Source organism: Cololabis saira, chromosome 16 (assembly GCF_033807715.1).
Source record: "Cololabis saira isolate AMF1-May2022 chromosome 16, fColSai1.1, whole genome shotgun sequence".
NCBI classification, from domain to species: Eukaryota; Metazoa; Chordata; class Actinopteri; order Beloniformes; family Belonidae; genus Cololabis; species Cololabis saira.
In genome coordinates this window covers 37,085,677-37,113,649 of record NC_084602.1, presented here as the reverse complement: position 1 = coordinate 37,113,649, position 27,973 = coordinate 37,085,677, and the positions used below count along the sequence as shown (strand labels likewise).

Genomic DNA, 27,973 nt, shown 5'->3' with positions numbered 1-27,973 from the left:
GATTCTATAGATAAGATTATAACTGGCTTCATTTGGAATGGGAAACCGCCTAGAGTTCGTAAAAAATTATTGCAAAGATGCAGACTTAGTGGGGGACTGGCACTGCCGGATTTTCAATCTTATTACTGGGCGGCACATATACAGAAAATTTGCTATTGGTTGAAGCTTCCTCGCTCCCCATGGTGTAGAATGGAACTGTCATCCTGTCATGGTTCATCATTACCTGCATTAATTTACTCCTCACTGCCTATAAAACCATCTTTGTATACGGACAGTCACGTGGTTCTCAACACTTTAAAAAAATTGGGTCCAATTTAGGCAGCGTTTCGGCTTTGTAGCTGCCTCTCTGTGTCCTTTAACTAAAAATCATTTGTTTCCACCTTCTCTCTCAGATTCATCATTCATCATTTGGCATGACAAGGGTATTAAACAAATAAGACAACTATATAGGTCCGGGATCTTTGATAGCTTCTCCAATGTATCTTCCAACTATGACTTACCTGGCACCCATCTTTTTCGTTATTTTCAAATCCGTAACTATGTCTCCAAGTGTTTTGCCAACTTCCCCTCTATACCTCCTGATCAACCCTGGGAAAGTATGGTTACATATGGTCCACAACAAAGAGGGCTGATATCCAAGCTTTATAATTCTATTTTAAGATTGAATGATGAATCAAGTCAGAAGAATAAAAATTCATGGGAGAAAGAATTGGGGATACAAATAACGGAAGAGCTTTGGGAGGATGCCATTATGAGAATTAGAACGTCCTCTTCATGTGCTCGTCTTAGCTTGATTCAATTTAAGGTATTGTATAGAGTCCATTTCTCAAAATTAAGACTCTCTGAAATTTACCCGGGAGTAGATGGGAGTTCTGATAAATGCTAGGGCTCTCCCTGTCATCTTGGGCACATGTTTTTTTTCTGTCCGGAATTATATAATTTCTGGTCTAATTACTTTACTTTACAATTATCTCCACAGTTCTCAAAGTGACCCCGCTGCCTTCTCCATTTATTGCCATATTTGGGATTCCGGACTCCTCCTTAGTTTTGAGTTCAGCACAAAGGGATATTGTGGCCTTTACGTCCTTAATAGCAAGGCGTACTTTATTGCTGCATTGGAAATCTGCCAGATATCCCTCAATTTCATTGTGGCTTAGGGATATGTTTTTTTTTTAAACTGGAGAAAATAAAATATACAATAAGAGGATGCACAGAAAGGTTTTATCAGAAATGGCAATGCTTTCTATCTGTTTTTTCTAAGTTAAAAACGCTACCTAACTAACTTTGACAGTTTGCGCCTAGTCATACAAATGTGTATATACATATGTATGAGTATGTATATACATTTATTTATTTTTTTGTGAGCTTTTGTTATCCTATTATACATTGTTTGCGGTACTTTCATTGTTGTCTTGTTGTGAGCTGGGGTGGGGTGGGGGGGTTTTTCTAGGGTGGGAGGGGGAAAAAAAAATGAACACATTGGAATGTGAAGTGCTGTATCAAGTGTTGCACTTTCAGACCATATGCACATATTTTTATTTGTGCTCGACGATTGTATTATTATTATTATTATAGTTTTTTTTATTAATACTGTTACTATTGTTGTTATCTTTTTCTATAAGCAGTATACTTGAAGTTTTTTGCAATGTCTGAAACTGGTTCTAATAAAAACACTCTGAAAAAAAAAAGGAGTACTTGAATACTTTTAGACATGTTGCTGATGTTTTTCCATGTTGGATGTTACATGAATATTTCCATCTTCTCACCAAACTTTCTGTAAGAGCCATTTGTGTTATTCTACCAAATGTGTTTATCTTGTGTTTTTGGTCAGCTTTCCATCCACTAGGGGGAGTAGTGATACAAACAATTGGGCACGGTCTATTTAATCAGGGTGTAATCACACACAGGTTGCTGTGTGGAGGCAAAAGTTTTTTGACCGTGCATTCGGGCGTGTATAGAAGAAGTAAGAAAAATAGCAGGTGGATATTTGTTTGTTTGTTTTATGTTCACAAAAGTGACAAGTGGCCATACCTCCTTGCACACTGTAATGAATAAAAGTACAATGGAAACATTGGAACAGGCTCGTATTTGCACGCGTCATAACTGAACTCTGATCACAGCCAGGTAGTGGCTTTTTTGATAAGCAAATGGTCGCTACACTTTCTTTCAATGAAGAAACCACACTTTAAGAATCTAAACCTGAAGTCAAACATGAAAACATGATGTATACAGTATGTGTTTGGTAGAAGAAATATGCCATTGTTCTTTGTATTTCCCCTCTGCACAAAAAAAATTGACTTTTGAGTTACGAAAGAATGGGAGACATCTTCCTTGGTACGGAACGCTTAGGCAAGGCAAGGCAAATTTATTTATATAGCACAATTCAACACAAGGTAATTCAAAGTGCTTTACATTGAAATTAAAAGCGGCAAGACATAATTAGACTTGCTTGGTTCTGGTTCTTGGGAACCACAACAAACCAGATCCAGATGAACCTCAGGGGTCTGGGAGCTTCATAGGAACTAACAGATCCAGATGAACCTCAGGGGTCTGGGAGCTTCATAGGAACTAACAGATCCAGATGAACCTCTGGGGTCTGGGAGCTTCATAGGAACTAACAGATCAACCATGTATTTTGGTCAAAGACCATTCAGTGCTTTGTAGACCAGCAGTAAGATTTTAAACTCTATCCTTTGACTCACTGGAAGCCAGTGTATGGATTTCATGACTGGTGTAATGTGGTCCAGTTTCCTGGTGTTTGTAAGGACTCTGGCGGCAGCGTTCTGGATCAGCTGCAGCTGCCTGATTGATTTCTTGTTAAGGCCTGTAAAGATGCCATTGCAATAATCCAACCTACTGAAAATGAATGCATGAATAAGTTTTTCCATGTCTTGTTTAGACAGAATCCCCTTAATTCTAGCAATGTTTTTTAAGTGGTAATAAAGGTTTTAGGTTAGTGATAAACTTTAGATGGCTGTTGAAGTTCAGATCTGAGTCAATAATTACACCAAGATTTCTGGCTTGATTTGTAGCTGTCAATGACATGGAGCCAAGGTGAGCGCTGATCTTTTCCCTTTTATTTTTAGGGCCAAAAATGATCACCTCTGTCTTTTCTGCATTTAGCTGGAGAAAATTCTGGCACATCCACTCATTAGCCCCTTTCACACAGAGATTCCGCAATATTGGTGTAAAGAAGTCCTGCCAATACGCCGCCTTTGTTGGTTCACACAGAACCATACAACGCCGGCATAACGCCGCTCCCGTCTGTAAATTCACACAGCATGCCGGCGTTCCGCAATCAGAGGCGTGACGACAGCGTCAGCGCTGGCCCCGGCTGGCCCCGGCATGCCGGCTGTGTCATTCACACAGACCCCGTTTCGGCTCTGTGACTACCTCCGCTGCCGGCTTATTGGTGGGGCCACTTGGCCCCCCCATTCCGCCTCCGTGACTTTCACACAGAACAGCGAGGCGGCTTAAAGGCGCAACGTTCCCGCCTCGAACTGGCTGTGTGAAAGGGGCTAATGATTCGATGAATACACAATGAGAGTAGGGGACTGTAGTCATGTGGTGACACTGAAATATAAAGCTGTGTGTCATCGGCATAAGTATGGTAGCAAATGTTGTGATGTTCCATAATCTGAGCTAGGGGTAGCATGTAGATGTTGAATAGAAGCGGTCCGAGAATGGACCCTTGAGGAACCCCACATGTTATCTTGGCTCTCTTAGACTCATGGTTTCCTATTGACACAAAAAAGGCAAGGCAAGGCAAGGCAAGGCAAATTTATTTATATAGCACAATTCAACACAAGGTAATTCAAAGTGCTTTACATTGACATTAAAAGCGGCAAGACAAAATAACAAATAGGTAAGAATGAGAAAAGAAGTAAAATAATAAAAAGCACAGGCTGAAAAAAAGGGCAGTAGAGTACAGCAGGTTTAATTTAAGAGTACACTTCAGTAAACAGTAATGTTTTTAACCCTGATTTAAAGGAGCTGACAGTTGGAGCAGACCTCAGGTCTACAGGAAGTTTGTTCCACCGGTGAGGAGCAGAATAACTGAACGCTGCCTCACCTTGCTTGGTTCTGGTTCTTGGGACACACAACAAACCAGGTCCAGAAGACCTAAGGGGTCTTGGAGCTTCATAGGGAACTAACAGATCAACCATGTATTTTGGTCCAAGACCATTCAGGTCTTTGTAGACCAGCAGTAAGATTTTAAACTCTATCCTTTGACTCACTGGAAGCCAGTGTAGTGATTTCATGACCGGTGTAATGTGGTCCAGTTTCCTGGTGTTTGTAAGGACTCTGGCAGCAGCATTCTGGATCAGCTGCAGCTGCCTGATTGATTTCTTGTTACGGCCTGTAAAGATGCCATTGCAATAATCCAACCTACTGAAAATGAATGCATGAATAAGTTTTTCCATGTCTTGTTTAGACAGAATACCCTTAATTCTAGCAATGTTTTTTAGGTGGTAATAGGCAGATTTGGTGATAAACTTTAGATGGCTGTTGAAGTTCAGGTCTGAGTCAATAATTACACCAAGATTTCTGGCTTGATTCGTAGCTGTCAATGACATGGAGCCAAGGTGAGCGCTGATCTTTTCCCTTTCATTTTTAGGGCCAAAAATTATCACCTCTGTCTTTTCTGCATTTAGCTGGAGAAAGTTCTGGCACATCCACTCATTGATTTGGTGAATACAGTTACTCAATGAGATCAGGGGACTGTAGTCATGTGGTGACACTGAAATATAAAGCTGTGTGTCATCCGCATAAGTATGGTAGGAAATGTTGTGATGTTCCATAATCTGAGCTAGGGGTAGCATATAGATGTTGAATAGAAGCGGTCCGAGAATGGACCCTTGAGGAACCCCACATGTGATTTTGGTTCTCTCAGACTCATGGTTTCCTATTGACACAAAGAAGGCCCTATCATGCAAGTAAGATTTAAACCATTGAAGCACAGTGCCGGTAAGTCCCACCCACTTTTCCAGTCTGCTGAGAAGAATGTTATGATCAACTGTGTCGAATGCAGCACTCAGATCCAATAATACCAGAACAGAGGATTTGCCTGCATCATTATTCAGATGAATATCATTTAAGACTTTGATGAGTACAGTCTCAGTGCTGTGGTGAGGCCGAAATCCAGACTGAAATACATTAAAGAGGTTGTTTTGCATCATAAAAGCCCTATCATGAAGAATGTTATGAAGAATGTTATGATCAACTGTGTCAAATGCAGCACTCAGATCCAATAATACCAGAACAGAGGATTTGCCTGCATCATTATTCAGATGAATATCATTTAAGACTTTGATGAGTACAGTCTCAGTGCTGTGGTGTGGCCGAAATCCAGACTGAAATACATTAAAGAGGTTGTTTTGCATCATAAGAGCATGGATTTGCTGGAAAACGAGGAAAAAAAAGCTTAGGATCTACATGAAACAGAGTGAAGGATCTAAAATCCTCTAGGACCCCAATCATCACACATGACCACTAAGGACCCAATATATTTTGATAAAAATGTAACCCGGACCCATCCTATCTTGTTTCTACAATACGCATTTCTATACACCTGTGATGACCCTGTCTGTCTTATGTTTTGTTTTTGTTGAGAAATTAAATAAAATAAAAAATAAAAAAATGAAAACATTTAGAGACAGAATCAAGAATAAAAGAAGAAGAATGAGATAACAATCAAATTCATGATGAAACATCAACAATCCAGTAAATGATTTGGTTAAATGTGAAAAAGATCAAATAAAAATACAATAAACCAAAAAATTAAAGATAAATGGTGATCATCCTGTTCTTCATCATCATCATATTGGCACTGAGAAACCAGAACCAGAGTCCAAGTCCAGGATCCAACAAAGACAGTTTCTCTGACAGGACTCTTGAGACTAAACTGGACACAGAGACACTGAACCAGACCTGGACCAGAATCCAAATCCAGGACAGAGAGGTTCAGTGAAGGTGGTGTTGAAGGTGTGGAGGTGGATCAGTCTGTCAGAGACGACTTCATAGAAGGACAGAGTTCCAGCAGGAACGTCCACGTACACTGCTACTCTGTCAGAGTCTGAAGATGGAGATGAGGAGGTGACGGATGTTTGTCTGTTATTGTGCCGGACTTGGTACCGACCATCTGGAGAACAGTCCAGACTCCAGGAATGATCGTTTCTTCCAAACCAACAGTCAACAGAGTTTCCTCTCCTGCTGATTCTTTTGTAACTCACTGATACACAAACTAGTACGCTCCACTGGACCTCCCAGTAACAGCGACCCGTCAGAACTTCTCTACACAGAAGCTGAGAACAGTAATCAAACCTGTCTTGATGATCAGGATATGACTGATGCTCCTCCACACGTGTCATCTTCCTGTTGTTGTCAGACAGTTGGATGTTCTTGTGGACTGTGTTTGTGTCGATGGTGAGTTGACAGGAATCTGATGGAGGGAACAAACAAGCAGCTGCAGTTATTATTGATCTGTCATTGATCACTGATGAACGAGTGAAGATGGTTGAATAAAAACACACTTACACTTCCTTGGACCTCCTGGTGTCAACCATCGTTGTCCAGCAGGCTCCACCCTGGAAGAAAGAGGATGAGGGTCAGACCAGCTCAGTCTCTCTCAGAGGAAGCAGAGATGTCAGAGCCCCCCATTACCTGTTGGACACTCCCGTATCCGCTACATCCCACCACACCCCTGAGCAATCACCTGAGGTGGAGGAAAACCCCCACACCTGTGCCATCATAACCACCACCATATACCCCCCCCCCCCCCCCAGCAGAGTGTCCTACCTGAGAGTGTCCAGTCTCCAGCGGGGATTCTCCAGTCCAGCAGACAAAAGCTTCCCTGCTGACTCCCCTGGATGGTTGTAGCTCAGGTCCAGCTCTCTCAGGTGGGAGGGGTTGGAGGTCAGAGCTGAGACCAGAGAAGCACTTCCTTCCTCTGAGATCTGACAGCCGGACAGCCTGCAGACACACAGCACAGGTCTGCTGCATGTTCTCTGCTCAAGTGTCCTGCTGCAGACATGTTAAGCCCGTTGCCGGACTGGATGGCCCGTCTTGTGATTCCAGCAATATAAACGATTTCAGGATATAATCATAGCAGCTGGTACAAATCAACACCACAAACAAAAAACAAAGATTTGCGCAGATGATGCAACTTATCGATGAAGCCTCATAAATCACCTCCAGGCAAAAATATTCCCACAAAAATGGTCTGGTTACAGTCAGACTGATTGTACAGGTATGGTGTTAATCCTGCTGAGCAAACGTGCCTACAGCTCCCGAGGTAAGCTGCAGGGTCATCAGCCGGGGACCAGTGCTCATCGGAATATCGCTCGCTTTAACCCCAGAACACCTCCCGGTGGCGGAGCGGTAGCAGGGACATCTCCCTGCCCCCCCCTGCAGCTGACCCATCCTATTGCTTAGACCCCCAGGTCTTATCCCTTCTCCTCAGCCACAGCCAGAAACTTCCTTTCTCCGCTTCCTCAGCAAGGGCCTTGGTTTCCCTTCGGAGCTCAGCTCCCGTTGTTCCCAACTCTCGTAGCAGCCTTGTCGGTGTTGAAGTACCGACATTGCATTTTAATTGCTTTTAGTGCTCAAAGTTGTAAAGTGCTGATGCATATTGCGTTTGCCCTATTGCACAAGTTGAAATTATAACATACATATTTATTATGTATGGACCATTATACATATACACTGAAGGTATATAATGATACAGTCACGGGTCACGACAGAGAGAGTAAAGAAAAAAAAAAATTAGCAATTAATGTTCACACCTTTGGTTTTCCTTCAGCCATATTTTAAGTTTCGCTTTAAACGAGGGTAAAGTGGTGCTGTCTCTAATAGTGGTAGGAAGACTATTCCAATAGCCCCCCCCCCCCCCCCCCCAAGATGGACAGAACATTCCTGCCGAACGCAGTGCGCCTGCAGGGAAACTCAACATCTCCTCTGTCGCATGCCCTGGTTTTCATGCCTTTGACAGACCTTTTTTTAATAAATTCCCTCAGAGATGGCAGAGCTAGACCATGTAGGCTTCTTTGGATGAAACAAGCGAATTTGAAAACTCTGCTTGTAGCCCAGGGTGATGGACTGGATTGGCAGCTGTAGCGAAGTCGCACCAAACAAGCCTGTGTCGGAGAAGCCGTGCGGAAGACCCAGCCACTTCCGGATGTAGGAGTTGGCGAGCCTATCCAACCCGTTGACTATGGAGGATGGAATGTCACACATTTTCAGTGGCCATAGGATCCTCGGGTACAATGTGAAGTTGTAGCACCACAATTTGTACTTTCCGGGGAGCTGGCTGTTGTTGATGCTCGCCAGGCCTTCTGAGAGCTGCTTCCGTACCGCCCTGCCTGCATGCTTGTCCGACAGATCGGCGCTGTACTGCCTTCCCAGGCTTCGGATGGACTGGTTGGCCAGTAGAGGGATTTGCTCGCCTCCTGCGACAAAGATGGTACTGTCGTTCCTGGTGCCTTTACGCAAGGAGAGGCTCCGGGATTTGGAGGGTTTTATGCTCATCCTTGCCCATGTCACCAGCTCGTCTAGCCTCTTCAGGCACCTTCTTGTGCATGGGGCTGTCTGCAGCACCAGAGTCACGTCATCCATATACAGTAGCTACGAAGTGGTGGTAGCCTCTGCCCTGTCTGGAGCCTTATCCCTCCTACAGCCTGACGGGCTCCGTGGAGGATGATTTCAAAGGCTGCGACAAACAAGACCACACCATTGCAATGCCAACTTCCAGGCGCTGCCATCCTCTTGTGAAGTCCTGGAGGCTGAAACACATCTGGAAGTCCCTGAAGTAGCTGGTTACCAGGTTGTTGATAGAATCGGGTACGTGGAAGAACTCCAATGCGAATTGGATGAGCTTGTGAGGGACAGATCCATAAGCGTTGGCAAGGTCAAGCCACACCACATGGAGGTCGCTCTACTCCTGCTTGGCTCTCTGGATCTGTCCCCAAATCATTGAAGAATGTTCCCACGCATCCTGGAAAGCCTGGCACTCCTGCTTTTTGGCAGCTGGTGTCGATGTAACCATTCCATGACTCCAAAGAAGACCTTTCCCTCGACGTTTAGCCGTGCAATGCTCCTGAACTGACTGATGTTTAGCGAAATTGATATAAAAAAATAGCAATGTATGGATGAAATAGTTAAGATTTATAATATATGCGTATGGAGACAGACAATCTTTGATTTTTTTGTTTCCTTTCTTTGTGACGTTAACTGAGTTATTGGGCAGACCGTCTGTTATTATTGTTCAATTTTGTTTTGAAGGAGGGGCAGGTATAATAAGATTTTCTTCTTCCTGCTCCTTTCTGGTTATGGAATATGCTTTTGATTGTGTTGTCATTTTACTTGTTTGTTTTTTGTTTGCATATTTCCATGATCGGAATAAATAAAAATTGAAATGAAATGTTGCGGGACTCCTGTTCTTTTGGAATAAACACCACCACTGCTCTTTGCCACTCAGATGGTATTAGTTGGTTCTTCCATGCTGTGTTCATGAGCTTCCACAGGCATTTCAGGACTTGGGGGCAGTTCTTGTAGAACTTGTAGGGGATACCGTTCGGCCCAGGAGCTGATGCTGATCTCGCTTTCTTGACGATTGCTGTTACCTCGCTCAGCCGGGGAGGGGAGCTGTCAAACTGTGTGGTTGGCGGAGGTGGAGGGGGGGGACATATCCAGGCGAGCACAAGGGAAAGTTCCTCTCTGGATCGCCGTATTGGTCCCTGATGTGCCGCTCAAGTTCCTCCTTGGTGGCTTCCAACCTTCCGCTTCTCTTCTCCTCCAAAAGCTGCCGGGCGTGCTTGTAGGGATTCCTCATGAAACTAGCTCTCTCTTTTTCCTTTCTTCTCCTGCGTCTGCGAATACGCTCTGCTCTTCGCAGGCTGGCCAACTTGCATTTCATCTCGTCCCAAAGCACCTTCAGGCCTTGCCTCTCGTCCACCTGAGCTTTCCTCCATCTCCTGCGGAAAGGTCCAGTAGATCCAATCCAGTAAAGTATTTAGTCCAAAATACATTATTATACAAGTAAATATCCACAAACAGCCGCTGCTTCATTGTGACCGTCATCGGATGATCACATATTCACATGTTTACATGTCTGTAACTCCGTTTTGCACGTCTGAGCCAGAGACCGCGGTGATAAAATGGAGCCTGCACCTTCTCTTTTGATTGATATCTCATCCGACCATACAGGAGCTCCCTGTCCCCTCCACCGACCGAGCGCCTGTATGGAAATGACGCGCACGTCCAGCTTTTGTCATGAAAAAAAACTTGAACCCTGATGACTGGTACAATGTATAGCCGATGAAATGCTGAAAACAACGATATGCGGCTCGAGGGGTCGGGATAAAACCTACAGCGGGAAATTCAATCAGAATGTGAAATCACCACTCGGATCAGACGCATGTCAGTGTTTTGACTCTTTATATGTATTTATATATATTTCAGCAATATTTATAGTGAATCTGGATATATGATAGGATACCTCTAAGTGTCAGCTTCATTAGAGACCGAAATTATGATTGTATGTTCAAAGGTTCAAGAGTTATGCCCATGGGACATAATCTAATGTCTAATAATAATAATAAACGTCTTTGTAAGACATTTTCTTACAAAAACATGTTTAAAATACTATTTTTTGTGGTATTGTTATCAAATTTGAAATTGCACTAGATACGGCTTCAGGCTGTGGTCTCAATGTGTTTTCCAGCTAATAAGTCACAGATTCACTCATCTGCAGACATAGGATAGGCGACAGGCGTTTTGGGCGACTTTTACAAGAGTGGGATCAGGTTAGCAGCATGTTCACTGGACTTGGAAAAGACTTGAATTAATCCTGACCTGAGAGACTCCAGTTTACAGTGTAGACTCTCCAGTCCAGGACACAGCTGCTCCAGTCCAGAATCCTGCAGGTCGTTGTTGCTCAGGTCCAGTTCTGTCAGACTGGAGGACTGAGAGCTGAGAACTGAGGACAGAAGTGGACAGATGTCCTCTGAGAGGTTACAGCCACTCAGTCTGCAGACGGAAGAAAAGAACAACAACCAGGTTATTTCACTGTTATGGAAGAAAATGTAGTTGTGTCTCCAACTGTTCTGCTGGTCTTCAGTAAAGTTTGTGTTAAATCACATTTCAACAACAAACAATTCAAGCTGCTTTACATGATAAAAATCTGAAAAGGAAAAAATAAAAATCATGAGTTTTAGTGCAGTTGGCAGAATAAATAAAAGGTGGAATTTTCTACTACAATTTAGTCCTGAAATGAACAGTTTAAATCTGAATCCAGATGGTTTCAATAATCCAATAAAGGCAACTGTTAATAGAGGTGTTCATGCTTGTGTGTGATTTTAGGTCCAATATTAAAGTCTCTGGAAATGAAAGAACCAGCGTAAATTCACTCATGTGAGGTTGTGCTGAAAAAAAGACCCCAAACAAGTGAAGAAAACATGAAATCAGGAAGTAAAACCAGACATAGTCAGAAACTACCCTCCATTCCAGAGGTCCAACATGTGTCTGTTGGTACTTACACAACTTTCTTGGAGGCTTTGACCACCGGCAGCAGCCTCCGTAGAACCTCCTCTGAAGCTGAGAACTTCTTCAGGTCAAACACATCTAGATCTCCTGATGACAGTAAGATGAAGGCCAGAGCCGACCACTGAGCAGGAGACAGTTTATCTGTGGAGAGACATCCAGACCCCAGGGACCGTTGGACGTCCTCCACCAGAGACCGATCGTTCAGTTCATTGAGACAGTGGAACAGGTTGATGCTTCTCTCTGCAGACAGATCCTCACTGATCTTCTTCTTGATGTATTTGATAGTTTCCACATTGTTCTGTGAACTTCTTTGTTCTGGTTCCAGCAGACCTCGTAAGAGAGTCTGATTGGTCTCCACTGAGAGACCCAGGAGGAAGCGGAGGAACAAGTCCAGGTGTCCGTTTGGACTCTGTAAGGTCTTGTCCACAGCTGTCTGATAGAAACTGGTTGAAGAAGGGTGAGTTGTTCGTTGATCCTTCAGCAGGTTGACTCCAGACTTGATGAAGGTCAGATGGACATGAAGAGCAGCCAGAAACTCCTGAACACTCAGGTGGATGAAGCAGAAGACCTGGTCCTGGTACAGGCTGCTCTCCTCTCTAAAGATCTGGGTGAACACTCCTGAGTACACGGCAGCCTCTCTGACATTGATGCCACACTCTCTCAGGTCTGGTTCATAGAAGATCAGGTTTCCTTTCTGCAGCTGCTCAAAAGCCAGTTTTCCCAGAGACCCGATCATCTTCCTGCTCTCTGGACTCCAGTGTGGATCTGTCTCAGCTCCCCCATCATACTTGACCTTCTTCAGTTTGGCTTGGACCACCAGGAAGTGGATGTACATCTCAGTCAGGGTCTTGGGCAGCTTCCCTCCCTCTCTGGTTTCCAGGACTTTCTCCAGGACGTTCTCCAGGACCGTAGCAGTGATCCAGCAGAAGACTGGGATGTGGCACATGATGTGCAGGCTCCGTGATGTCTTGATGTGGGAGATGATCCTAGTGGTCTGCTTCTTATCTCTGAACCTCTTCCTGAAGTATTCGTCCTTCTGTGGGTCAGTGAACCCTCTGACCTCTGTCACCATGTCAACACACTCAGGAGGGATCTGATTGGCTGCTGCGGGTCGTGTGGTGATCCAGAGGCGAGCAGAAGGAAGCAGGTTCCCCCTGATGAGGTTTGTCAGCAGCACGTCCACTGAGGTGGACCTTCTGGGGTCACTGACGATTGTAGAGTTGTGGAAGTCCAGAGGAAGTCGACTCTCATCCAGACCGTCAAAGATGAACACGACCTGGAACTCTTCAAAGCTGCACATTTTTCTGGTTTCACTGAAGAAGTGATGAACTAGTTCCACCAAGCTGAACCTTCTGTCTCTCAGCACATTCAGCTCTCTGAAGGTGAATGGAAGCAGGAACTGGATGTCCTGGTTGGTTCTGCCTTCAGCCCAGTCCAGACTGAACTTCTGTGTTAGGACTGTTTTCCCAATGCCAGCCACCCCCTCCGTCATCACTGTTCTGATTGGTCCTCCTCTTCCAGGTGGGGGTTTAAAGATGTCTTCCTGTCTGATGGTTGTTTCTGCTCTGTCTGGTTTCCTGGAAGCTGCTTCAATCTGTCTGACTTCATGTTCATCATTGACCTCTCCAGTCCCTCCCTCTGTGATGTAGAGCTCTGTGTAGATCTGCTCCAGAAGGGTTGGGTTTCCTGCTTTAATGGTCCCCTCAAACACATGCTTGTGCTTCTTCTGCAGCTGAACTTTGAGTTTGGATTGACAACCGGCAGCAACGATATCTAAATAAAGATGAAAACCACTTAGTGATTAAAACCAGCCCACCAACAATTCTACGTCCTCTAAAGAATCAACATTTCAACATTCACTTATCAGCCGTTCAATGAGGAGTATTGAAGCGTTTTCCTCCCAAAAACCCTTCCGATCAATCAGAGGAACAAGAACAGTGTTTCCTCAACGATTCACTTCAGACACACAAGTTGTGTTTGTTTTCTTTGCTGGAACTGAATATTGAATCCACACGGTTAAACTCTTTAGAATAAAACTTTTATTTACTGGGATATTAATGACCCTATTAATGAGATGTTCCTAACAGAAGATGAGTTGAGTTCCTCCACCTTCCAGTGGGTTTAATGTTGTGTCTTATCTGTGAATGTTGGTCATCTACTGAGACATTGGGTGTGGTTTATCCAGCAGCTCAGATGTTCAGAGCAGTGTTGTTCTTGTCGGCTATTTTTAAATTCTGTTTCAGTCTTAGTCCTGTTTCAATCGCCGTTTTTATTTTTTGTCATATTTAGTCGAACTCATCCTTTTTTTATTTCGTCAAATTTTTGTCGACTAAAAGTCGAGTATTTTAGTCTTTGTCTTAGTCCATGAAACCGCAAATGTATTTGTTTAGTTTTAGTCAACAAAAACTATTGGCATTTTAGTCTAGTTTTAGTCTGACAATTTAGTCTAATTTTAGTCTGACGATTATTTTAGACATTCATCACTAAATCAAATCAAAAAATATTTTCCATCGCATTTTCTCTCATCCTTTTGATAAAAATGTCAATTTTAAGAAATACATCTAGAAAGGGAACATGAATTGACATGAATTTGCACATTTATTTGGATCACAATTCAGACATATTGATGGTTGCATTAAAATAAATATACATCTGCGATGAAAATAAAATAAAGTGCCTAATGGGCTAGTTCACGTTCAAGAAAATTGATATGAGGTCAGTGAAAATAAGAAAAATAAAAACGAACTCCAAATGTATATAACAAAATAGTCTACTGTAAACATCAGCATTTTGGCAATTTCTTGTTTTTGTTATTTTCTCCTGAAAACGCACTTACGTATGTCTGCTTTAAATAGGCTAAACTTGCAATCCAACTGAAACCATAGTTGCCCCACCAATAGAATCTTACCTTTCATTCCTTCAACACTACAAGTGGCTGCGGTTGCTACATGCTAAGAAGCTAACGTAAGTTAACTAGAAGACTAGTTTTGGGTTTTTATTGTAGTAACATTAAAGGAGCTTGAGGCTCCTTTTAAGAAATGAAACTCTCTAGCGCCACCCTTCACCACGACGGCCGTTGGGGGTACTGCAGCCAACAGTGAAGCCGGCACGGGAGAACGGGGAGAACGCACATGCAGCGTCATGTGACGTCACATCCGCAGCCCAGCGCGGGAAATTCGGGACCGAATTGCAGCACATTTTGCAGCACACAGCCTGTTCAAGGCAAAGGAGAGATTCACTAGAGGAAACATTCTTTTGGGTTTGGAACGCTTCATCTGACATTATTACTAGAAAACTTAAAACGTATACAAATTTTTTTCATAAATCTTGCCACAATCCGGCCTCAAGCTCCTTTAAGCTGAAAGTACACTCAACAACACAACGTTGATTTAATGTTGTAAACAACCAGCAGCATACTTTATGTTAACTTAGCTTACCTTGATTTCTTTGTGGTAAATGGAGATGTGTCGTTTCAGGTTTGTAGTGTTCTTTCCTTTCAACTTATAACCGATCCCCGTGCATAGCATGTTACTGTTTTATTTTATTTTATGAAATGAAGTCTCCGCGCTGGGTCTGTGTGCAGCTGCGGCTGCATGCTGCGCTGGCGGTAACTTCAAAAAGGGGTGTGTTTGTGTGTGTGTGTGGGGGGTATGTTCGATATATGCACCCTGACCACAATGCCAATACAAAGTGATAATGAGCATTTGCGAACGCACAGCGGCGCTCTATGAGAAAAGAGACAGGAGGAAGTGATACGTTCATTATTATTATATATTTCGTATCGTCTTTGTTTGTGAACGAAAATGACCATAGATTTTAGCGGAGTATTTATTTTGTTAATTATATTTTCATTTAGTCTTTATTAGTCAATGAAATTGCATAATGATTTTGTCCTTGTTATTGTTTATACACGTGTTTTTTGTCTAGTCCGGTCTCGTTTTTGTCCGGTGAAAAATGGTCGTTGACGAACATATTTCGTTTCCGTTTTCGTGAACGAGAACAACACAGGTTCAGAGAAACGTCTTACTGCTCTGCAGGAGGTCAGCCAGCTTCTCCTGCTTCCTCCTCCTTAAGAACTTCACTGTGAACTTCATGAATGTCTCTCTGATGCTCTTCTGCTCTTCATCTTCATCCTCCTCCATACTCTCTGAGGATTCTGGGTAATATGGACTCAGAACCTTCTGGATCTTCTTCAGCTCGTCCTTCACAAACATGACGATGTCGTCCTCCAGCAGCTGGAACAGAAGAGCAGATGAAGGACACAACCAGACTGAAATCATGGAGACAAACATCAGACCCATGTTGGACAGACTGACAGTCCACTGGTCTCCAGAGACCAGAATGGAGACAAACATCAGGTCCATGATGTTGGACAGACTGACAGTCCACTGGTCTCCAGAGACCAGCATGCAGATGGACATCAGGACAGCAGATGGAGAAGCAGTTGTTGTTCATGTACAGACCTGAAAGATGGAGTCCAGCTGGGTCTGATGCTGCTGGACAGACGGACCGCTGGGGGACTCTGAGATCTGCTGATCCACTCTGTGGAGGAATCATGAAGAACTAGGTCACATGATGTCTGAAGGTCCATGGAGTCATGTTTGGATGAGGACAGTCCACCAGAGGACTTCCTGTCAAGTTAAAGATTCGCTGGTCCTCCTGAGACTGAGAATGTACACGTCTTACTCTCAGTACGAGGTTTCAAGCTGGTGGTACAAGACGGTCCAGCAAGTGTCCACAAAGATCACCTTCTCAACAGATCAATGTTCACATGGTTCCAGGAACCATCTGTCCTCCTGCATCCAGCAACACCGTCCACCTGAGGAGATCTTCCTCCCTAAATGATGTTGCAACCACAACCACTCAGAAGAGACTCCAACACCCCCCTTTATAGTCTGCTGTGTTTCTGGAAACATCAACAACCATCTAAGAATGGCAGCAAAACAGATAAATGTTCACTTTAAACACACTGCAGCAGGGATTTTGGCCCACTCCTCCATACAGATCTTCTCCAGATCCTTCAGGTTTCAGGGCTGTCGCTGGGCAATACGGACTTTCAGCTCCCTCCAAAGATTTTCTATTGGGTTCAGGTCTGGAGACTGGCTAGGCCACTCCAGGACCTTGAAATGCTTCTTACGGAGCCACTCCTTAGTTGCCCTGGCTGTGTGTTTCGGGTCGTTGTCATGCTGGAAGACCCAGCCACGACCCATCTTCAATGCTCTTACTGAGGGAAGGAGGTTGTTGGCCAAGATCTCGCGATACATGGCCCCATACATCCTCCCCTCAATACGGTGCAGTCGTCCTGTCCCCTTTGCAGAAAAGCATCCCCAAAGAATGATGTTTCCACCTCCATGCTTCACGGTTGGGATGGTGTTCTTGGGGTTGTACTCATCCTTCTTCTTCCTCCAAACACGGCGAATGGAGTTTAGACCAAAAAGCTCTATTTTAGTCTCATCAGACCACGTGACCTTCTCCCATTCCTCCTCTGGATCATCCAGATGGTCATTGGCAAACTTCAGACGGGCCTTGACATGCACTGGCTTGAGCAGGGGGACCTTGCGTGCGCTGCAGGATTTTAATCCATGACGGCGTAGTGTGTTACTAATGGTTTTCTTTGAGACTGTGGTCCCAGCTCTCTTCAGGTCATTGACCAGGTCCTGCCGTGTAGTTCTGGGCTGATCCCTCACCTTCCTCATGATCATTGATGCCCCACCAGGTGAGATTTTGCATGGAGCCCCAGACCGAGGGAGATTGACCGTCATCTTGAACTTCTTCCATTTTCTAATAATTGCGCCAACAGTTATTGCCTTCTCCCCAAGCTGCTTGCCTATTGTCCTGTAGCCCATCCCAGCCTTGTGCAGGTCTACAATTTTATCCCTGATGTCCTTACACAGCTCTCTGGTCTTGGCCATTGTGGAGAGGTTGGAGTTTGTTTGATTGAGTGTGTGGACAGGTGTCTTTTATACAGGTAACGAGTTCAAACAGGTGCAGTTAATACAGGTATTGAGTGGAGAACAGGAGGGCTTCTTAAAGAAGAACTAACAGGTCTGTGAGAGCCGGAAGTCTTAATGGTTGACAGGTGATCAAATACTTATGTCATGCAATAAAATCCAAATTAATTACTTAAAAATCATACAATGTGATTTTCTGGATTTTTTTTTTAGATTCTGTCACTCACAGTTGAAGAGTACCTATGATAAAAATTACAGACTTCTACATGCTTTTCAAGTGGGAAAACCTGCAAAATCGGCAGTGTATCAAATACTTGTTCTCCCCACTGTATTTCTAAAACTAAAATAATCATGTTACGATAAAAACATTTCAGTCTCTGTTACGTTTTTCAGAAACATTTATGTAAAACTCACCTCACAGAGGGAGAACGTTGGGTATCTTTAAAATCCCAATAGAAATCCTTCGATTTGTCACTCTTCAAGGACACACAGCTGGGTCCAGGTCCAGGTCCAGGTTCAGGTTCAGGTTCAGGTCCATGTTGTCTCCTGTAATAAAGGTGTTTGGTGACGTGAGATCATGTTCTGGCCTCTGGAAAGATCCTAGACACAACTTGTATTGTAATAGATGCTTTATAGATAAAACTGAACTGAAATTTATCAAGACGCATATTTCTGAAACTAAAATAATCATGTTACGACAAAAACATTTCAGTCTCTGTTACGTTTTTCAGAAACATTTATGTAAAACTCACCTCACAGAGGGAGAGCGTTGGGTATCTTTAAAATCCCAATAGAAATCCTTGGATTTGTCACTCTTCAAGGACACACAGCTGGGTCCAGGTCCAGGTCCAGGTCCAGGTCCAGTTTCAGGTTCAGGTCCATGTTGTCTCCTGTAATAAAGGTGTTTGGTGACGTGAGGTCTGAACTGAAATTTATCAAGACGCATATTTCTAAAACTAAAATAATCATGTTACGACAAAAACATTTCAGTCTCTGTTACGTTTTTCAGAAACATTTATGTAAAACTCACCTCACTGAGGGAGAACGTTGGGTATCTTTAAAATCCCAATAGAAATCCTTGGATTTGTCACTCTTCAAGGACACACAGCTGGGACCAGGTCCAGGTTCAGATTCAGGTTCAGGTTCAGGTTCAGGTTCGGGTCGTTTCCTGTAATAAAGGTGTTTGGTGACGTGAGGGCTGAACTCTGAAGAATAGAAGAGTCATGGACAGTTAGAGGGGATCTTCTCACCTCTCTTCTTCTCTCTGACCCTCTGCAACTCTTTTTTTTCCCCTCGGGTAGGTTTCGGAGGGAGGGACTCCCTCCTCTCTGTCCTCACACTGATCCATGCTGCTGGATTCAGATCAGCTCACACACACCTTCTACACCTTCTTCATCTGCAGAGGAAACACACGTCATTGTAGATTTACAACGGCCAGCTCTGACTGATCTTCTCTTCAGCTTCATGTCCGACAGCAGTGAGGAAGGTGCTGCACTTCTACTATCCGACCACTAGATGGAGTCATGGAGCTGCAGCTCAGCTCACACCCTCAACCCACACTTAAGGCTGAGTTATGGTTCTGCGTCAAAGCGACGGCGTAAGGTACGCGTCGACGCGGACCACACGCCGTCACTGACGTGTACCTCTCGAAAATAGTAGCTATGCGTCGAGGCGACGCAGACCACATGCAGACGGAGAGGGCTGTGATTGGTTCGCTTGGAAGCAACGCATTTCCAGTTTCCGGTTTGAAGCAGTCGTGAACTTTCAGCGCTCTTTTCTTTGTGTCAAGTCGGCTGGTGCTCGGACCGGGACCAGGGCCACTCGTGGGCAGAGAGAGAACTGCAGGTCGCTTCCGTGTTAAGTGTCTTTTGGAGAACGTGCCTGTCGACGCGTCAAACGAACGCAGGATACGCGTGGCGGCCATATTATTATATATTATATTAGGAATGCTGCGATCCGATCCGCGGATCGAAATTATGCTGCGATCCAGCCAAAAAACATGGATCGGGTGCAGGCGAAAACTGCGATCCTAGCACTGCAATACTAACACTCCATTCCAAAAGTCCGCTCGAGCTTTTCCATCCAGCACTTGCTTCTCACACACGAGGAAGAAAGGAGAGGGGAGGGGGAACTCAGTCAGTACGTACACATGCAGCGATTCAACATGGTTGCAGATCTGATCAGATAATGACATGCAGAAGATTGGATCACTTGTCTGATTACACATGCTGTTCTGAGATCAGACTGAATCAGATTGAATAAGCCGCTGTAACCAGAGCATGGCTGACTCCGTGACGCTAGGTGGCGCTGTACCCGAGGTAACCATGGTAACCATTTCAACAAAGAGCCACTTCCGGTTGACCTCCGCTTAACAACAAGGAAAGGAAAAAGTGCATTCTCACTGCTTTCCTATTAATAATCTGTCTAAAACAGCCTTTCTCAACCTTTTTTCAGTCATGACACCTTTCAAAAGTGAATAAAATCTCACGACACCCCAGAGTAAAATACAATTAAAAACTGCGGTGTGAACCGGCCGTTCAAAGTGAAGCCTGATTTATGGTTCCGCGTTAAATCGACGCAGAGCCTACGCCTACGTAACGTACGCGGCAAAGCGCACCGTACGTGTGCGTCGCCGCATAACCTACGGCGTAATCTCTGCGTTGGTTAACGCTAGGGGTGTAACGATACACTAATCTCACGATACGGTACGATACACGATATTGAGGTCACGATAACGATACGATACGATATAGCAGTATTTTTTTAACAACCTTGAATGAGGGAGTCATGAGGAAATTGTCTTTTATTTGAAAGACACAAAATACAAAATAATGCTGTGCGTTTGCCCTATTGTTACAGTTTGTAATGCTTTATAACTGTTTAAGTTTTAAAGAGAAAGCCAGGCCAACCATTTTCCACAAACTGAACTAAAAGTAAATGTCAGGTTTGCATTATGCATCTTCAGTTTCATACAAGTACAAATATTTTGCCACAAACTGAATAGTTTCTCTCATGTATGACTTTACTTTTTTCTTTTCCAAAAATTTAACAACTAAAATTAAATAAATAAATACAAGTAAATAAATACATACAATTTTACATCATAAAAAAGATTGATTCATGCTCACCTTATAAGTGTAAGAGGAGATTTATTTTTGTTAAGAAGGTTATTTTGTTAATTCAGGGTTCATTATTTTATAAATATATTCTTTATATTCCGTAAATCAGGGACTATAATGACACTAGTCAATTAATCTGTAGTTGTTAATATGTTTTAGATTGGGCGGAGTGATACGCCACAGTACAGCACTAGGCGCTGTGTTGATGTTCTAAAATCCTACACTGTTGAGCGGACATTGAAGTACACTCGAACTTAGCAGAAGTTGTCTCCGTGTTTATCCTACTCACGACCCGAAAAAGGTTTAATTTAATAAGGTAAGGCTTAACTCTACACCAGACTTACATAAGTTAAGGTTCAGACCTCAAAACGGGACTAGTTTCTTCTGAGCGGAGGAAGATTTTGGTCCGCGGGGTCCGGCCGCGGTCCGGTCGCGGTCGGATGTGCGTTACTAGTCAACACAATAGATCAATATTAATAAAACAATATCGCGATACACTTTGTCACCTCCACGACACGTATTGTGACATTTTTGTATCGCGAAATTTCGTGGCACGATATATTGTTACACCCCTAGTTAACGCAGAACCATAAATCAGATTTAAGGCTGCAACGGCGTGTGAGCGACGGATGACTGAGGGAGAAGAGTTTCTCCAGGAAAGGAAGGCAGCGCCGGCCAAGTTCTGCCACAGTTTGCAGATGGATTGTTGATGCGTGGGCTAACTTGTCTGCTGGGACTATTTGGCAAGCTTTTGCAAAAGCGTGCATTTCCGAGGCACGGAACGTGACTCTGACAGCGAGGAATTCGGACTGGCACAGCTGATTTAGCTGAGCTCTTTAATGCAGAAACAGAGGATGAGGACTTAATGGGTTTGATTAATGTAAAAACTGAAATAAAGTAGCCTACAATCAAACAAAGTTTTGCTCCCGCTGTATTTTTAAATACGCACACTCCTGTGCTTGTGTGTGTGTGTTCTTGTGTGTGTGCCGTTTCGGTCGGTGCGCCGTGTGTGTTTTAAATACAGAAATGACACAAGACTGAGGCTATGCCTTTCCACACGGCGCCCGTATGGTCGCCAAAATACAGTATTTATATATGAAATGTCAGAATAGGAAATATTTTGACGACACCCCTGAAGCAGTCACACGACACCCCAGGGTGCTACTACTGAGCGGGCTGAGCACGCGTCGCGTCGTCTCCTTTCACTTCCGGGTGAATCCCCTCCCCCGGGGTAAAACCCCACCCGGGGGAAAATCTCGAGCATGCGCAGACTGTAATATCTATGTCCCCGTACACATGGCATTAACAAGGCGGTTGCGACTGGTTTATCTAGGTGCTCCAAGCGGGTTGATGAATCCGGTTTGACCAGGTTGACTTGACCAGCTTATGGTGTTCACATGCAGTTTAAAAGTCTGTCAGATGTCTCAAACCTATCTGCAACCAGCTTGAATCGCTGCATGTGCACGTACTGACAGATAACAACAACCGGGAGAGAGAGAGAGAGCATAAAATGTCAGTGGTGTGGCAATACTTTAAAGCAGTGGTTCCCAACTTTTTTTCCTTGTTCCCCCTACTTGTGTCTAAGACCAGCCGGGCCCCCCGACCCGTACGTACTAGCACCAAAATAGTCTTTAATTGAAAAAATGGACAATAATTATGTTTTTTTGATACATTTCTCTTTGGTTTACTCTGTATACATATGACTTAGTTTTTCTCCAATGTCACCAATGTATAGAATACGCACAAAAGGACATAAAAGGAAATAAAAATATTTCTGAAAAAAAAGTCTCTTTTAATATGAGACCAACATTTTTAACATTTTTCCTTTAACCTCCTGTCGCAGTAGATTAAATGTTGAGTAATGATATAATAATAAGGAAGTAAATCATTTCCTGTGTTTGTCACCAGTGTATAAAAAACACAAAAAATATTCAAGACATTCATAAATTATTCCTAATGTCTTATGAATGACTCATTCGCAAATATAATTTTTACAACTGCATAATTTCAAAGCAGACAAAGTTTCGCGCCCCCCCCAGAGATCTCTGGCGCCCCCCCAACGGACCCCAGGTTGGGAACCACTGCTTGGTCCCCAACCTTTTCTGCACCGCGGACCGGTTTAATGTCTGACAATATTTTCACGGCCCAATCTAAAGGTGTAGCTGATAAAAATTAAATAAAATGACAAGATCGGCACTAAAAACTGTGGTATTTTCTCTATAGTAGTGTAGCGACCCTCTCTGCCTGTCACCGGAATGCACGGGATGTCATGAATGGTGCGTGCTGGTGGTGGGTAGACGGGGGTTCAGAACTCCGGGTTTTCTTCTTGTGTTGTTCTTGTTAAGGGGTTGTTTTAAGATCTACCGGAGACGTTAGACGTTAGAGAGTTAGTCTGCCGTTGGGATTGTCAGAGAACCTTGTTGTTTGTTTTCCTGCTCGGTAATAAACTGGCAAGAAACTACGAGCCGTCTCCTCCTGGTCTGTCACTCATTACAGTAGTAATAATAATAATATTATTATTAATAAAACATCATTTTCGAAAAAATTAAATAGAATAATTGACATTGTAAATTACCTTTAATATGAGTATTTCTATAAATTTGTTTTTATGTTTTTATGTCTCATTAACGTTATTTAAAGCCAGGCTTTTATTTTATTTGTTAGGAGACCGATATTTAGTGCTTTTATTTTGAAGGCATCTCGCCGAGACCTTGTAAACATCCGGCACTTCGGACGGTTAAAGTTTAACAGCAGTAGAAAGTGTGTCTGCAAGACTAAACGAGTGTCGGGAATACTAAAGTGGAGCCTAACTGACACAAAAAGCACCTGGCTGATAAGGATTTGTTTTCTTTGCAAATGTTATGGCATATTTATGTCCAGCTTGAGTTTGGTTGCCATGGTTACTCATGTATTGTGGTTAACGGTAGGCCTGATTTATGGTTCCGCTGTGGCGGACACAATTATGGACCTCGCACCCATCAGGACTGTAGATATTATGCTTATTAACATATCACCATTACTATACTATACTTATTATCATATCTAATGCTTTCAGAGAGAATTGATATTGGATTGTTACAATGTCTTTTAGCAGACATAGGTGTTCTAAATGTATGTCGCTTTGGATAAAAGCGTCTGCTAAATGACATTGTAACATTGTGGCTCTTGCAAAAATATTTTTTGTCAATGTGGTTCCTGATCAGGACAAGGTTGAGTTTCCACTGCCCTAGACCCTGGTGTTTTCAGAAGGCTGGTTGCAGTTTCTCGACTGACCACTAGAGGCTGCAACAGCGAGTTCATTTACGCTGAGTTCCGTGTTCAAATGTCCAACTTTACAGCAGAAAGAAACATATTTTCAGTCTGGTTCAAAACGCCGTTCTGGTCTAAATCTTTAACTGGGTCCATCCTCCATAAAATGGAGCCAGAACACATCCGGTGATTGGACTAGATCAGAGGTTTGGAACTGGTTTTGTCTAGTGGTGCACCGAAATGAAAATTTGTGGCCGAAACCGAAACCGAAAATAATAATAAACACTTGGCCGAATACCGAACAATACCGAACATGGTTCTTCGCAGTTTTTCATTTATTTTGCCAATTTTTTCACCATTGCATAAATCAAATAAATTTGATTTAGGCATGCTTTTCAAAGAAAAAAATCTTTTACAAAATTACAAGGTAGAAAATATTTATTGAACATAAAAAACTGAACATTTTTTAATTTCCCAGCATTATGTTGTTTTGGTTCCACCTCCTGGTGAATGTTAGGTAAAATTCTTATGTGGTTACTTTTTGGTTAGCCAAAGATTTATGTTTGTGGTGCGCAACCGTTACGGGAGCGGCCAGTCTATTTCCTTATATTACAACGCCGTTATTAATTGTTCGTTTTTTTCCCCACTTATTCCACCGAACACCGAAAAAGTTTTTTTTGCCATTTTCGGCCGAACAATTTCGGTTACCGAACAATCGGTGCATCAGTAGTTTTGTCCCATTATAACCAAGAAGCAACTCGGGACCACTGCTTTTGGGGATGTTTGTTTTATTTTGCACCTTGCTTTTAAATAAGAGTATGGGCCTATATAGGCTATTTACTTGCATCAGTGTATATTTTTATATGCACCTTTTGCTATAAAAAAAAACAAAACAAAAAACAGTCAATGAAAAATGAACAATAGGAAGCCAAGAGGGCTTATAATATTACAAAGTTCTATCGCCCTCATTTGACATAATTTGGATGGGTAAATTATTCACAAAAATGAATAGTAAATGGAAAATAAATTGATTCTAAAGAATAAATATATATTAGGGCTGTCCAAGTTAACGCGTCATCGACGCGGAAAAGTCTGGTGAACTGAAAGATGGAGAATTAAAAGCGACTTTTAAACAGCAAGTTCACTTTCAAAAAGACGCCAGATGGTTCGCTGGACAAGACTGGAGTTATTTAAATGTACCATCGATTTGAAATGAATAACCATCGAAGTACGCCCCCCCCCCCCCCCCCTCCCTCGTCAAAATCAGACAACGCTGGATAGCAGTTTGCAAAAAAGGACGAGTCAAATCAAATCAAACTTCATTTGTTAACCGCTTTTCTTACAAACTAAGAAATGCAACGCAAAGCGCTTTACATAACCCCCCCCCCCCCCCGCACACAGACACGCGCACAGACGGGTGCACGCACACTGCGATTCGCACGAGTGCACTGAGGATTCAGGTGAGGAAACGGCTGAGTTACTCCCGTTACATGTGCACTTTGTTTCTAATTTAGTTTTTGTATCCCCTTGTTTTGATCCCACTTAGGAGAAGGGGATAGGGGAAGGGGAAAATTTAACTGACCAATGCACTTCTTGTACGATGTTTGTGATGCATATGGTTCATTGTTTTACATTGAGCTGCTTAAGGCTATGTACACACGTAGCCGGGTATTTTTAAAACCGAATATTTCCCCCCCTCCGTTTATAAAATAATTTGTATCCACATTACATCGTTGTTAAAAGAAAACCCTTCCACACATAACCGAAGATCTGCGTTTTCGACCACATTCATAAGCATTCCAAACCTGTAGATCATCTGTTCTTCCGGCCTTCGGGCCTTCGCGGCGCAGCTCCCCCGGGAGACGCGTCTCCTTCTCGGTAACGAGCTCGAGTCCCCCCCGTGTCCACCACGGAGCTGCCGCGTTAAATCGACGCAGCCCTACGCCATAGGGTAAGGCGTAGGGCTGCGCGTCGCCGCGTACCCTACGGCATAGCCTCTGCGTTGGTGTAACGCAGTAAACGGCTGTCAAGAGCAGAGACCATTTATTTAATAAATAGCTTGGAGAACAGATGGTGGATCATCTGTAGTTCTGTAGTAAACAAAGGTCGCACGTTAGACGTCTGAATCAGAGCAGATTTGTTGTTTTGGAGCATAATGTGACGTTCGAAAACACAAAACTCCGGTTGTCTCTGTCTACATGCATCTACATAAACAGAGTTTTCAAAAATCTTCACTTTGCCCGGAGTTTTTTTAAACATTCGTTTATTTGCGTTTTCATGTGGATGACCCGGCTACGTGTGTACGGGGTCTAAAAAAACAAGGAATCTTCAGTTAGTCTTTACAAGCGTAAAGTTGGGGACTAAATTGTGTTTGTATTTATGAAGGAATGTTACATTCAGGTCAAAGCTTTTTTTGTGGAAAGTTGAATAAACATTGGCATAAAGCAGCCTAGTTGCCCTTTCTCATGTTGTTAACAGTATTAAAAATATTTAAAAAAAATACCTTGAGGTAATTTAGAACAGCACAAAATGTGTGAATAAATTTGCAATTAATATGCGATTAATCGCAGTTAATTATAGAACTCATGGATTAATTAAGATTTAAAATTTTAATCGTTGGCCAGCACTAATATATATATATTTATTTTTTTTAATTATTATTGTTTTCCATTTACAATTTCACGGACCACCAGAGGGCCGCGGACCATCCGGTTGACAATGCCTGGACTAGATGGAGGCCAGGAGGAGTTTCTGATCACGTTCATTTCCTCCTTTTAGGCCTGAACCTGAACTTGGACCGTTAGTCTCCACATATTTCTTATCTATTCGGACGAGTGTTCTGCCCATCCTTGCTCCCCGCCGAGAAATGCTACTTTGTGGTTCTGCACACAGTCGATTTTCAAAGTTTGATTGCCACGCCAATCATTTCTTGCGCGATGTAAAATTCATAATATGGGATGTTGAGTATTTGATCCTTCAAAATTCACTACCGATGACATGAATTGCATTACACTTTGTGAACATTATACGATAAAGAGGGAAAAAAACAATTATATGGCTTTATTTGATATTCATTCAGTCATTGGCCTTTATTTAGCCAGACAGGTCATTAATAACATTCTTATTTACAATGACGGCCTGGCAAGAAACAAGGAAGTGGTTTAGGGAGTAAACCACAGTAGAATTGTAGCTCTACAAAAGGTTTTGTAGGCAAAGCAGCAGAAATTGGCAGAACACCGGCAGCTCTTTCTTCTCCCACAAACACAATAATAATCTGATACTGAGCGCCTTTGCGTCTCCGCGGCGGCGCTTCTTCTGCGGGCAGCGTCTCCGCTCCGCCGGGTTCAGAGTGTCGGGCAGCGGGAGAGCGCGGCTCCGCTCCGCCGGGTTCAGAGTGTCGGGCAGCGGGAGAGCAGCGGCTCCGCCTCCTTCAGTCACCAGTAACAGCTCGTCACCTGCTGACTGACTGCGGCCCAGCCAGCCGTCATTCCTACTTACGTGGTCAAATCAGCCGCTCCTAAATGTCATGTGCTCTTTTATTTCAGCCTTTACGGCAATGGAATGACAACGGCTCAGAAACAGAAAGATATGAAGTTCTGAGTTTGTGATAATGCAGATATGTTTTTTTTCCATATACCCATACTTCCACCGTATTATTTACACTCTTACTGTAAAAGAAAAGGATGAAACACTTTTCTTTTAAGATCTAAACTTCCTTAGGCCTACTTCCTTACCTTACTTTTCTAAAAAGGCCAGTCTCCTTTTTCGCTTCATGTTCTGTGTTGCAGAGACTATAAAAAATGAATTCTCCCATAATTTCACCCAATACCCCATATAGCCCTCTCTTTACAACTACAATCACTACAGGCACAAGGAATTTCAAACAATTTTACTGTGGAAAAATTGAAATACCTTCGCACGGAGCTCCACGAGCAGAAAACCCTCAAGGAGGAAATGAAAGTAAACTTGACTAAACTGCGCCACATGTAGGGTTGCCAGGTCTGACGAGGAAAAGCAGCGACCGAGACTCTGAAAACAAAGCCCGACACAAGCAGCCCAAAACCACAACATAGAACATTAAGAAAGAACGATATTAGTTGGTGAATTGACCTG

The 27,973-nt window shown here is 43.2% G+C and overlaps 1 protein-coding gene across 1 annotated transcript; it reads right to left on the bottom strand.

The window, feature by feature from the left end:
- Positions 1 to 4,388: 4,388 nt before the first annotated feature.
- On the bottom strand, positions 4,389 to 27,730 carry LOC133462189 (NLR family CARD domain-containing protein 3-like). The gene is made up of 12 exons (XM_061743331.1): positions 27,600 to 27,730; positions 18,743 to 18,888; positions 18,523 to 18,660; positions 18,245 to 18,382; positions 17,907 to 18,038; positions 16,005 to 16,083; positions 15,569 to 15,776; positions 11,535 to 13,314; positions 10,852 to 11,025; positions 6,799 to 6,972; positions 6,538 to 6,587; positions 4,389 to 6,442 (listed from the first exon to the last, which is right to left on the bottom strand). Exons 2-12 carry the CDS (start codon positions 18,838 to 18,840, stop codon positions 5,901 to 5,903), a joined length of 3,513 nt encoding a protein of 1,170 aa, XP_061599315.1. The 5' UTR covers positions 18,841 to 18,888; positions 27,600 to 27,730; the 3' UTR covers positions 4,389 to 5,900.
- Positions 27,731 to 27,973: the final 243 nt, after the last annotated feature.

Coding starts and splice junctions, on each gene's coding strand:
- LOC133462189 (XM_061743331.1), bottom strand. CDS start 18,840: ATGGATCAGTGTGAGGACAGAGAGGAGGGAGTCCCTCCCTCCGAAACC. Junction 16,084..17,906: donor CAACGTTCTCCCTCTGTGAG/GTGAGTTTTACA, acceptor ATTCCTCCACAG/AGTGGATCAGCAGATCTCAG. Junction 13,315..15,568: donor GGCTGACCTCCTGCAGAGCA/GTAAGACGTTTC, acceptor ATCTTTATTTAG/ATATCGTTGCTGCCGGTTGT.